This window comes from Diorhabda carinulata, chromosome 5, assembly GCF_026250575.1.
Source record: "Diorhabda carinulata isolate Delta chromosome 5, icDioCari1.1, whole genome shotgun sequence".
Lineage (NCBI taxonomy): Eukaryota > Metazoa > Arthropoda > Insecta > Coleoptera > Chrysomelidae > Diorhabda > Diorhabda carinulata.
The window spans coordinates 7,561,246-7,575,279 of NC_079464.1; the positions used below are offsets into that span (position 1 = coordinate 7,561,246).

Below are 14,034 nucleotides of genomic sequence, written 5' to 3' on the forward strand. Positions count from 1 at the left end.
CATTTATATTTTTTTTTCAAAATAATAGATGCAAAAGATTAGTATCCCCCAATATTTTTACTTTGTGTAATCTCAAGTCTGGGCGGACTCTCACGTTGCCCTAACCAAATGGGATATAGGATTTGACCGCCCCCAACAGCTGATATTTACCATTATCAAAATGGAATTCTAATAATTATTACACTTACCCCTCCAACACTTATGGTAACTTGTGCCGTACTTGTATTGGAATTGACTTGGGGATCTTTAGATAGTAATCCCTGAGCTCGTTCTGCCTGTTCGGCTTGTTCCTTAGCCCTTCTCGTTATATGAGATCGAGCATGTTTCCTCAAATGATCTTTTCTATAGAATCTGAAACATTTTAATATATTTACATACAATACCAAAGAAAAAATATATTTCAACAATTTATTAGTTGTATTTATGGAAGAACCCAACCGACACAATAAAATGAAGCACAACAAAATAGAGTGAAACATACCCTTTTCCACATTCTCCACAAATTTCCGTCTTCTCGCCAGAATGAATAACAAAATGTAAATTAAGATGTTCTTTTCTTTTGAATCCTTTCATACACACCGAACATACGAAAGGACGTTCAGGATTGTGCCCTAATTTGTGACGTTCCAAATGTTCTTTTCGTTTTAAACCGGCTCCGCAAATGTCACAAATGAATCGCCGTTCGATCTTGTGACCTACCAAATGTTGCTCGAGCAGTTCTTTTTCAGGATAGGCCATATGACATTCCGGACAACAAAAGAGAGTGGTACCGTCGAGTGCCGTGGCTATATGTACCTGACCTAAAATATTGATATGGTAATTTTAACATCAATTTGAAACAACTCCATTCTTATTTGTCAATAGTGAGGAAATTATTTACAAAATTTAATAGGTGTCAGTAATTACTAGTTAGTTTTATTACACATTAAAAAAGAGATTGTGTTAATGCACTTTTCTAACAAAAAAAAATTAAAGCACAAATTTAATTACATTTTCTTACATTTAAATTAAACAAAATCTTGAAATTATTCAATAGGGGAGCCTGATTTAGCGTTTTTTTGCATAAATGTTTTCAGAAGCAAATTCGAAGTTACAGAAGAAATAATGAGCAAGCTGGTATAAGAGCGGCAGGATCCTCTTCTTGATCTGTTGTATGTATTATAATCCAAAGAGACTAAAGGTCCTTCGAGACATTATTAACTGTTCGTAGAAGGTCTTTATGGAGATATGGTAGGGATAAAAGTATGTTTACTTCATTAACTTCCTTTACATCGGTCTGTAGTGCTGCTTTTTGCTAAAGGCCAACAGTAATAGTTTGTACAATCTAACATCCTCTTTTTCTTCACACAACCTATCTCTTATCTTGCCTATTCTTGATCTACAAACAAATATATTATTGAATACCAGTCATAAACTGTTTCATGCTGGTCCTGTTTTGCTTCATAAAAGTCTATTCTTTCTTTAAAATTATATGTTGTGGGTGAGAACTGCATTCGGGATTAAACTTCTAGTTGAACCTAAAAAACCTTAAGAAAGTCAAAATTAACCCACTTTCTAAGCAAACTATGGTGATTTTTTTTCAATTTGAATCAAATTCTTGAACCCTTTACTTTTTGCTGAATTTTCTTGATTTAACTAGAAGTTATACTATTGGAAATTGCGATCTGCGTTTTGAGAAGATTATTGAACTATATAACAATAAATCCTAAACGTTTCGTTTCAATCGGAAATGTCTATCGATCCCCCAAAAAAAACTCGATAAATCGATTTTTTAAGCATCTAAAGCAGGCTCCCCCTAAATGGACCATGGGCTTTAATTTTAAATGCAAAATGTCACTTCATATTTTTATGACTTGTTTTCCAATAGGAATATTAACTGCTCAATCAAGAGATCTTTGATTTGTTTCTTGTGATAAGTCAATTCACGTTTTATTCATTTCTCTATTTTTTAAACTGAAGTTCCTTGCATGTTTTGTCTTCTTCCGCTATTTTTCTCTATTTTTTCTTGTCGTGGGCATTACTCCACCATCCAAAGAATCTCTTTTTGGTCTTCTTCTGGGCTTGGTTCCTAACAGCTTCCATTCTGTTATACTTTTAGCTTCACTATTATTTTTCATTCGTTTTATTTGTTCTAGCCATCGCATTCGCTGCCGTTTTATAAATCTGGTAATAGTTTCTTTATTTAAGATTTCTCTAATTTCAGCATTCATATAGAAGGTATAAAATGATTTAAAATAATCTCCAAAAATTTATCGTTAAGATGAAAGATTAGAGAAAACTGCAAACATTTCTCAACCTTTTATATATGTGTGTAATTCAAGGTGTCATTACATTGCGACCCAAAGGATCTATTGCGTCTCATTTTCTTGCTCTGGGAATGCTTAGCTGATCCATCAATCTGTTTTTTTTTCAGAAATTTCAAGATGTGAGATAGCTATAGCTGTATAAGAACTTCTTTGGGTTTCCATAGTCTCTCTTTGAGAGAATGTAGTGTTCATTGAGGTAGTGATGCCCTGACAGGACTCTTGTTAGCATTTATAGAATGTTGTATTTAAGTCGGTGCAATCAGTATATCTTCCATTGACTGATTTTTTTCTATCTACCTCGTTTTCTAGTGTTTTGTTTATTGTCCTGTAACTGATTCCACAAAGTACAGGTCCTAAAAGTATTTATCCGCCACTACTTTAGCAAGTCTGTTTGCTATATAATTTTTCTCTACTTGAGTGTATCTTGGAACCCATAGTAACGTATTTTTTGGCTACTTGGTTTTCGGAAAATATAATAATCTTCTGTTTGTAAAATTATTTTGAATAGTGGGATTTGGTGATTGATTGCCTTCGTCCTAGTTGTTTTAAGCTCTTCTTTTCACATTAGCTTCCATATCTGGCTGATAACAAAGCATTTTATTATTTATTTAATTCAAATCTCGTTGATTTGGACATTCTTTATGAAAATATTCTCGTGGAAGATTTTATGATTAAAAAAATTTTTATTTTATTACTTTTAATTAAAAAAATGCCTTACCTGGTTTAGGCTTCTTAGGTTTTGGCGGCTTTTTCTTGTACTTCTTCTTTTTCTTTCCTTTGTCATTCGGATCATCTACCTCATTCTCCATCTCGGCTACATCTTGCATAATAAGATGTCCATTACCATCTGGAGCAGCAATGCTGACAGCCTCAATCATACCATCTTCGGATATGACTTCTCTCTTTATATCCGTTGTATTAAACTTCAGGAATTGCTGTAGACTCAAAGGCAATGTAGAATTCTGCATTTTTTGAATGTATTCATGTATGTTTGTCGTTTGTAAATAATGGGCGGGTACAGATATTGACGCTACCGATTCGTCGTCTTTCATTTCGTTTTTAATGAGAGCTATCGGCGAAGAATCTTTATCTGATTTTTCTAATTCTGTTGCTGATTGAGCATGGATTAATTGAATGTCTTGTGGTTGGAGGGCTGCGACCACTGTCATACCTTCTGGTACACCATTTTGTCCATCTAACTGTAATAATTCAATATCAATTTACTCCCAGTTCAAATTGTGAATTTTTCCAAAAATTCTAAATCGTAACAAGTAACTACAAGACAAGACAGCACAGGTTTGACAGGAGACCAAAAGAAGACAGGATGCTCATAGAAGCACAGGTTTAATAAGATGGTCAAACTATCTGTAGATACTTTAGCAAAATTGAGTATAAATGGGATAGATGGAAAGATTTAATGCAGACTAAATGGATACTTTAGCCTGGTTGATGATAAAATAATATGAAGATAAATACATTATTACAGTATATACAATAACATTTGTAACCGCTAAGTGAAGATGTAAACATTAGATTTGGTTTAAATGGAGAAGAGGCATTAAAAAATGAATAATTTTGGGAAAGATATAAACAAAGGAGGAGAAGGAATAATATTAATATATTATTTATAAACGGATCATTATAAATAAATAATATAGAATTTAAAACGGTATTCTAAATATTAGAAACTGATTTAAATAATTTTAAATACTATTAGATGCAATTATTTGAAGCAGATTGGTTTCTACTACAAATCAATCAAACAGTTATACTTTAATAGGATTTTTTCATTTCAAGGATTCCAATTACTCAAAGATAAATACAGAATGTTGCAATATATTACTTTCTTAATTCATTATACTTAAGGCGATTGAAAATATGAGACATCGAAAAAGTTTTAGAACTAAATGGGTTTTACAAGACACAAAATGATTTATGGAAACACACCAAATACGAAGAACGAGTTGGTGAGTGATATAAAGTAAAAAATACACATATATTGCGAAGATATTAATTTGACGATTCGTTTTAACTAGAAGACTTACTATAAGAGGTATAGAAATTTATTTTGCCAATGTGAGCATTGGATGTGAATTTAGAAAAATATAATTCTTTTATTAAAAATCTGTTGGACATTATTGGGCATATAAAATGTGGTAATTCATCATTATCAATTCATTCCTCTTTTTTCAGGTTCTTAACTTATTCCATACCACACTTCTTTCTGGGTTTGCCTCTCCTCTTTGTTTGGTCTGGTTTTCCATATCACCTCAATAGTTCTGACCTACTTTCTCTCTATCTTTTCTCATTTCATCTAGTCTCTTCATCCCCACTACTTTTCTCAGTATTTTCATTTCATACGTTGCTATTTTCTGCTTCAAGTTATTGGTTAGCACCCAGGATTTGCAAACATAGGTCAACATTGGTAGTAGTACTGACTAAATTCTCGTTTTTGTCAGTTTAGTTATCTTGTTTTTTTTTTTCATTGAAAAATCCACTGTATCAGGCAACACATGTGGATATTGCCTTATCCTTCTGGATACCTCTTCTCCATTCCTCCATTCAATTCTATAACTTGTTTAGTTCCTTTGGTCCTCTTTTTCCAGGTTGTTTTCTATTTCCGCATCCCATTTCTTTCTAGGTGTAGGTTCTTCTCTTTTTTTGTTTGTTTTGGTTTCTATCATCATCTTGACTGTTCTCAGTATTTTCATTTCATGAGTTGTTATTTTCTGCTTCAAGTTGTTGATTAGCACACAAGATTCGCAAACATAGATCAGCATTGGTAGTAGTACTGAACCAATTCTCGTTTTTGTCCGTTTTGTTGAAAAATAACAGGACTACACATGCGCCTATTGTCTTATTTATCTTACTGAATACCTCTTTGTCGATTCTTTCATCTAGTTTTATGATTTTTCCTAGATACTTCAGTTTGTTAAAGCTCTTCTTCTACTGTTGTAGTAGTACTTGCACAGCTATTCCTTCTGGTATGTTTGATACTTTCATTATTTCTGTTTTTTGATTGTTTATCTGCAATTCGTATTACTCCATTTGATTACTCCACTTCTCTATTCTGTTTTGTTGCTTTTCTCCACATATATTAGTTAGTTTGTGTCGATTGATCTCAGTCTATTGTATCCTAAGTAAGTTTTTTTTCTTCGCTTCTTTAGTTATTTCGTCCATTATTAAATGGCTTAGAACGCCTCCTTGTCTCATTCCTCTGTTAATTAAATACTACTTGTCATCTTCCCGTTAACTTGTAGCACATTCCCTTTTTTCTTATATACATTCTTAACAATGTTTCTTGCATTTATCTGGTGACATCTTCAATATTATCATTAGAACAGCTTCTCCGGGACCCCCAACATTTGACAGTTTCTTGTGTTGTCTCATATGCTTCCAAGTCAGCAGTTATGCCGAAGTGTTTATCCAAATATATTATTATTCCATGTATTTGAGATCAATGCTTCATTGACGTGTATTTTTTATGTATTTACTTCACAAATGTCAGACTTTTACCGCCAGTTATGGTATCTTTGGATAAGGTAAAAACTTTGGAATGTTTGACCAAGGTGTGTAGATAGTACTTTTGAATAAATTCATTTTTTTCTTCTGCAACAGTATCCATATTCGTTTCTTTTTCTAAAACTATGCTGATTTTTGTTAATTAATGTTTTACTTCATTGTACATAATTCTGGTGTATAAATAAAATCATTGATTGGGTTTGAGTTAATAGTAAAGTGGTGAGTTGCTATTTTTTCTCCTAATTCAATCCCCTGTATATATTTTAACTCGTCAAACGAGGTTTTCAGTTTTATGTTAGCAACATGTAAAAGAAATAGTGATAAATAAAAGACTAATAGAATTTTTCAAAGATGTCAAAAGAAAATGTAAAGTGCTCGAATTAGTTATTAATGAATCCAAAACTAATGAAGATGTTGACATCAGAAGAGTGTAGGAGAGTGGAAGATTTGATAATCGATGGTAAAACTTGGAGAAAATATAAACAACCAAGCCAAACAAAGCACTGTCATACGAGAAAGAATACAAAGTGAAGCTCCCGAAAAACAAACTTATAACAAGAAGAACAAAGTTAAAATTCTACAAGACCAATTATTACTTATGGCAGTGAATGTTGGGTAAAGACACAAAAGGACCAATAAAGATTAAGAATATTCGAGAGAAAAATTACCAGTAGAATATATGGAGGAATTAGAATGAACGAAGTAGATTGGAGAATACGAATTAGTACACATATTGAAGAAATACTAGACAATGTCAAGTCTTGTCGTCGTCATTAAAGCCCAAAGGTTGAGATGGTTTGGCCACATCCAAAGAATGGAGGATAAATGGGAGAGATTATGAATACTAAAATATACAGCAGTAAGAAAAAGAAGCAGAGACTTACAAACAATGAATGTGAGGGGTTGCAGAACGTTGGTGAATACGTTTGGAGGCGAATTGTCGAGGTGGATTGCTCACACCGAACTGTAGTGCCAATTGGTAAGGAAAGTAACATTTAAAGGGAAAACAACACCCAAGTCATGTTATATTGTGACTTACAATTTGAATGCCTTCCTGATTTGAATTGTAAGCTACAGTTAGTACTGTCGCTCCTTGACTAAACGCCTGAATAGGTATTTGAGAAAGTTGATACTTGGGAGAACTGGCCGGACTTGCTTGTGACACTGGAGTCGGTTGAGGATTCACTACTTGTATCTGCACAGTCTGTTGAGGATCTCCTGGTTTGGCCCCCGGCATTGTTATAGGTAACGTAATTATTTGAGTTCCCTAAAAAAATGAGAATAAAAATTATTTAAATTTTAATTTATTTTGATAATTAAATTATTCAATTACCTGACTGGGTTGAGAGGCTGCTGTGGTGAAGGCATTAGTATCTAAAGGACGAATGTAATGTACACCATTTTCGCCGCCCTGTAAAACACCGACAACTTGTCCATTGGGCGTTGTGACACTTTGGGTTATTTTTCCGGCTGAAAATTGAGTGGCCACTGGTAAGGCAGCCGACAAGGGCACGCCAAATGGAGTGAAATTCATGTTCTAAACAATCTGTAAAAGAAATGAACATTAATTAGATGTTTCATTATAAATAGATATAAAAATGACCAAATAAAACTGTAAGATCCATGAGTCAAAACGAAATCAATGGATTTCAAAAGACGGCTAAAGCTATATAAATCTTAATCTAAAGCACTTCATGAAACAGAAATTTTGATAAAAATGAGGGATACATCGGGCGCATGACATGGATAACAGCCGCTGATGAAAGTTCTTTTGATCCTGATCCATAAAGAAGAATTCGGGGTAGACTTCCTACCCTAAACTCGATCCCAGAGCTTATTGTTGCAGTAGAAGAATTAACATCACACAAGAAACAATAGCTAACTTGATTAGATCTATGCCTAATCGTATGAGAGATGTTATTTACTTTAATGCATGACACTCACACCACCAGATTCGTTCAAGATTACATTGCAGGTTTCGGGTTATAGAGTGGCCAGCACAAAGTCCTCACCTAAATTCGATAGAACATTTATGGGAACTTGATTAGATCCATGCCTAATCGTATGAGAGATGTTATTTGGGCAAAAGGAGGTCGTACCCATTAGTAAGAAATTAAGTTTCAAATTGTCAATAACCCTATTTATGTTAATAATAAAAAAAGCTTATTTTGCTTTCACTATGGGAAGTCGAAATAAGTTTTCATAAATGTCTCACATTAAAACATTTTAAATTGTCTTTCAAATCAACATACTTTTTTATTTGATGAATAATTTAAAAGTAAAATATAGCACTGAGCAGATTTGGCTTTCCTTCTCCCAATGCCAGATTAGGTTACAGGTACCATTCATCCTTAGGCACAATAATTGCTTCCGCCTTCGATTAAGCCCATAAAAATGATCCTTCCTTTGCACTGGCTCTGCTCCTCATGCCCACGTAGGCGCGTTCGAGGAAAGCGACCGCTGGGCACCTCAGTAACGTCAAGGTTAATCGGCTCCTTGCGGTAGCATATTTACCCAATAAGAGTTTTTTATATGAGAATCAAAAATAATGTCAGATTTGAGTGAAATTTTGACAGATGCTAAGGGAAACAATATGCAATAATATGTATTAAAATCTTTTCGTTGATTAATAGTTATTCATTATATGTAACAAGAGTGTAAAGTGGCCTTTTTCTAACGAAATGGCATAAGCCATAGGCGAATGCGACAATCACATGAACCGAAAAAAGGCCTTTACACATTAATCGAACACAATATTTTTTCTACCAGTGAAAATTGCATCAAAATATAGAAAATATCAAAATATACATCGGCATGTATAAATCATTATTACTACATAATTGGAAACATAAAAAATGGCATTAGGGCGACTTGAACCTGGGACCTTCCGCATTTGAGCCTCGTTTCTAGCCACTATCCCACGGAGACCTTAATAATACGTTTTTTGCACATTATTGCTTAAAGTATGTTTCTTCACGCACTAGTGCGAAAAGTTTGACGCACTCGAAATTTTGTCTAAAGTACGTACTTCACGCACGGTAGCAGAAAAAATATTTTTTAAAAGTTAAATACAAATAGTTTATAGTTCCGATAATTTCATGTGTTTCTTGTATTTGAAGCAATAATGTTTTTTGAAGGTCAGAATGTATTAAAATTTAATAAATTTACCTGAACTAACACAGGTGTCTGGTATATGTGTAAGCTATCCAGAATAATAGAAATTCCATTGTTGTATCTTCAGATTGTTATCAATAAGTATGACAAGAATTTTCTACAGTAGTCTGATTGGATGAATACGTTTAGAGGACATTTTACTAATCTATACATTTTAACATAAATTTCGAGATTTGAAGATTTATACATTTTAAGTATGTGTATTACACTGAAAATAAAACATAAAACTACACTGAAATTATATCAATCTACACATCGGTGATGGATTTATCAGTAGGCTGAGTAAGGCCCCTTTCACACCAAACGAATCCGAATCAATCTGGATCACTCCGAATCAAGTTGAATCTGATTCGTCATCTCCACTCTTTCACACCAGCTGAATCAACCTGAATCTATAAAAATCCTTTCATCTTCTTTTTGTCTTCCTTCTTTTAGTTGTTTTTGAGCTATTTTCCTCCACACAGAAGATATGAGATTTCTGTTGCTGTGATTTTTATCACTAGCGTCATAAATCGCACTATTTTCTTTAACTTTTAAAATTAATAACTCCACGTCCATCTCGTATGGTTGTTGATTCAAGACTGACCGGACGAGGAATCTGACAGGTTGAATCAAGTGCGACCTCGAATCAAACCTGATTGAACCAGATTCGTCCGGTCTGAAGGCGGGAAAAGAGTCCCTTCACATTTAAACGGAGCGCTCGAAGCCGAATCTTGGTCAATCAGATTCAACTTGATTCGGAGTGATTCTGATTGATTCGGATTTGTTTGGTGTGAAAGGGCCCTAAGCTGTAGACTAAGACGGCAGATTTCAAAGGAGTGGGGTGCGAGTAGCGCACGTGCATCGAGCGCACAAACACATTTAGAAAACATTTCGTGCTTCTAGCGCACACTACCTGTGTCGATTCCGAAAGATCGTTCGATGAGCCTACAAGAAAATTTGATCTGCCGAAGTGATGGGAAAACATGCAAATTTTTGAATAGTTATTTATTATCATTAAAACAAAACGAAAAACCATCAGCAACATCTGAGATTATCCAAAATAAGCAAATGCTCAATATTATATAAAATATTGAGCAATAATTTATAGAAAAAATTATGCACTTTTGGTATTAGGTTCAAAATAATTAAAAAATTGCGTGTTTTGAGTTATCCACAAGAAAACCTTTTAATTTAAGAATGGTTAGGTTAGGTTAGGTTAGGAGACTATGAAAATAATCGCATTGATGAGAAAGTATGAACTCTTTGTTATCTGTTGTTAACTCTTTTATAATTTTTCATCTTTTATTTACGGTAATAAACATTTCAAGCCAAATACAGGGATTGAAGATAACGTTTTTAAAACTGCAAATGTGCGCTCGATACATGCATTCTTCAAGGAACAGCAAATTTGCGCCCGAAAATTTCGATTAACTAAATTTAAAAAAAATTTATTCACTTGTTCACACGGAATAAAATGAATTTAAAAGATTCGCAAACATGTATTGTAAAGTTTTTATAATTTAACTTGAACTGTAATACCAGCAAATAATTAAAAATAATATTTATTCTATTGTCGTTAAACTATGAGTGTAAAAAAGAATATGATCGTTATGTTATATAAGCCTTGAATAGATTTAAAACAACACTCGCAATTACACTGTCTGACGCGCGTTTCGATAACCAAGTTATCGTCTTCAGAGACTAAAGGTAAACTTTCAGTCTCAGTAAACAGTTTACTTTCAGTCTCTGAAAACGCGCGTCAGACAGTGAAAATGCGAGTGTTTGTGTAAACAGTGTGTTCAGTATGAATATCACCAACGGTTCCAGAAATTCCAATTTAATACCTTAGTTTAAAAGTAGTATATGATTGAAATTTCCTTTAGTCAAAATGTTTTTAAACAATTCTTTTCCATCATAATAATCAAGTATCTTACACGAAACCGTATTTCCCAAATTATAAAGTTGAAATTTTATTGATAAAAATAGTTATTTATGCAACAAGTAATACTTTTTTTCAGGAATAGGACGGTTTGACCGTGCGGCAATTCCTAATTTTTTCTACGTCCGTAGACTTAAAAAAATTCTACAAAACTTTTATCAATTTTTATTTTGTAATAGTAATATTAAAACTACAAATGTGAGCATTATTAATTTGTGAATTGAAGAACTATTGGTACTTGAAATGGCAACATTTAGCGAGTTCAAAGAAATAACATCGTCTATAGTTGTATTCATGCTTATTGGATTGTTGGTAGGATCGTGAACATCCACAATGTTGCTTGAAGTCGAACTAGTTGTTTCCGTTAAAATTTTTACTGCGGAATCCATGTTTTTTCTTGAGTCGTCTACGAAACCCTCCGCAACTGTGTTGGATTTCCACCCACCGTGATACTTTAGTTGAATTATATCACCATCGGAAACCACTAATAGAGACGCCGAAGAGCGTCGAAATTTTTTTAATTAAGTAACTACAAATATGTTGCGATAAGCGAGGGAACTTTTGAAAAGGTATTGAACACCTACAACTTGGATTTTGCAATTTCCTTTTCTATACCGCAAAAAGAAACGATTTGTTTTGAATTTGTGGGTCGTTGGTTTTTATATTTTTTATAAATGTTTACCAAGTTTAATCTATTGTCAGATATTACACCAATAACAGTTAATCGACGTAGAACATGAGTTTTTGTATCAGGTACTGTGATAATTAAAACATTCCCCGTATTATTAATATCGTATTAACTTCTTTTTATATAATTCCTCCCTCCGCAGAGCTCCTGCTATTCCGAATATTAAAGCAACCTGAAAGATGTTACATAATATTTAAACTTACAATAAAATTTTCTGCTGTTATACCTTATACACGAGACAATGATCGTTTGGAGCTTGCAACAGAAACTTGTTAATTTCTTTACGGGCAAATGTTTTAGATTTTTTGGTTCTATAACCAACTGATTTATTTTTCAAATATGTAATGAGTTTCGATATTTACTGATGTCTACGTCGTTATTTATCATTAGGGTGCCTTCCAGTTTTGAATAAGTCGACCAAAATGTTGAAGACTTCCACATTGTGGATTTAGTTTCAAAGTAAGCTAGTGAAACTCTTCCTGTGAAGTTGTAATGCCTTTTTTAGTACGGCACTCCCTAAAAGAATTATATTTAAATACTGTTTCCTGAATTTCTCAGGGAGAAGATTCATAGTCGCTGCAGTTGCCGATTCAACAACACCTTCTGGTTTGCAGTTTAAACTTCCTTCACTATTAGTCTCCATCACTAATAATCATACTACACTCCTTTTAATTAGACAAAAATCGGATTTTCTTGAACGAATAAAAGTGTGAGAGTTTATCGTAGAAACGAATTGAGGTGACACGTTACGGCACTTTTTTTAACGCAAAATTGCATTCTTTATGAATGTTAAAAAAACCGTGAATAATATAACGGACGTAGAAAAATGTGATTTAAATAATTGTGAACTAAGATATCGAATTTCAGAAGTCAGTAGAGGCGGTAAAAGATGAATAGTCTACAGACGACTAATTTGTAAATCCGCCACTGCTACACAAACAACAAAAAGTTGTTTTGATCAAGTTGCAAATTCCACACGACAAAGTTGCGTTTTAATAAATTTGGGAGACGTAAAAGTACCGCTGATCGGTTTTAAGAACTTCCTGCATTTCTCAACTGTCGATGCTGTTGAACAGCAATTTGAATGACTTGAAGTCAACGACTACATTCTACGGGATGTCTCGTAAATTAGAAAAACCGTTTAACATTATAACACAGAGATTGATAAAGAAATACATATTTTATTTTATAGTTATTTTTTTAGGTCGCTGTATTTTCAACAGACAACACAATTTTCATTTTAATAAATTCTAATATACAATACAGTAGTGAGATGGTTCATCATATTTTATTCTACCCAACATTTCGAGGTAATCCGCAGTTCTTTATAATCCATTCTTAAGAATGAGAGAGTAATAAAATGATGAAGAATTCGTAATTCATAGGCGTATAACTTTTTTAGTAGATAGTTAGAATATATTTGTATAAATACAACATTAGGCTGTTAAAAAGATTAGTTCGCATTGGATGGAGCATAATTTGACAAACGCTCAAAAAAAGCTCGGGTCGATTGGTGCGAAGAAATGCTGAAAAAATTAATTCGCGGTGCTTCAAAAGACGTCTTCAATATCGTAATGGATCTATGGACGGATCATGGACGGCGCTCGCGCTTTAGAGCGCACCGCTCCCACCTCGCTGCTCCGGCGTCGCACCGAAATGCCTATTATTCATTTATTTTTAAGTATAATGATCTGACACTATTGTTGTGCGCTAAATATTGAAACAATACTAAATCCCAGTTGATAACGTAATAAATACGAAAGTATTTAGTTATAAATACTAAAACAGAAATATTTGGATTAAAAAAAATTGAGTGTGGTATTCAACTCGTTATATATTAACGTGAAGACATTAAAATCCACATAAAGGCCGGCTGTCATAAGTTTTGAGTGCTGATTCTTACGTCTATTACAGCTATAGGCACTAAGTACACGTTAATAAAATCAATTAAGTGGAAAATTATAATAAAATGATAAAAATTTACTAATGCTTGATTTATTCCTTTGTATTCACCTAGTTACCTATATTCATGCCAAACTTGAAGTTTCTAGGTCATCTGGAACTAGGCTAGAGTTTTGATCGATAGGTCAGTGATGAAAATGATGATTTTTGGACGTTAATATCCAAATAACACATAACAATTTGTACACATATGTATTTCAATATATCAGCCAAATTTGACATGTTTATGTGAAATAGTTTTTGGGTTATGAGGGGGGTCAAAAGTGTCTCCAAATGGTGCGTGTAATATTACACACGGTGCTGCTCGCCAGTTCTGTTACTTGAACTTGGCTTGACAGAAGATAGACCAATATTCAGTATTTCCTATTGAATTTTAGCGGTATTATGTACTATGTGAAAAAAACCTGAAACAGGTTTATTTTTATTCTTAAATTGACAATATAGTGTATGAAAATATTATC

General features: G+C 33.3%; 1 protein-coding gene across 2 annotated transcripts in view; it reads right to left on the reverse strand.

Moving 5' to 3' along the window:
- The window catches only part of LOC130894482 (transcription factor Sp3-like), a 36,363-nt gene that overhangs the window by 3,030 nt on the left and 19,299 nt on the right, over positions 1–14,034 (reverse strand). For both annotated transcript variants that reach the window (XM_057801355.1, XM_057801354.1), the window contains exons 2-6: positions 7,162–7,374; positions 6,868–7,095; positions 3,025–3,505; positions 482–800; positions 189–351 (exon numbers count right to left, since the gene is read on the reverse strand). In XM_057801355.1, the coding sequence (XP_057657338.1) occupies positions 189–351; positions 482–800; positions 3,025–3,505; positions 6,868–7,095; positions 7,162–7,362 (1,392 nt within the window). In that variant the 5' untranslated portion in view covers positions 7,363–7,374. The remainder of the gene's footprint in view (positions 1–188; positions 352–481; positions 801–3,024; positions 3,506–6,867; positions 7,096–7,161; positions 7,375–14,034) is intronic.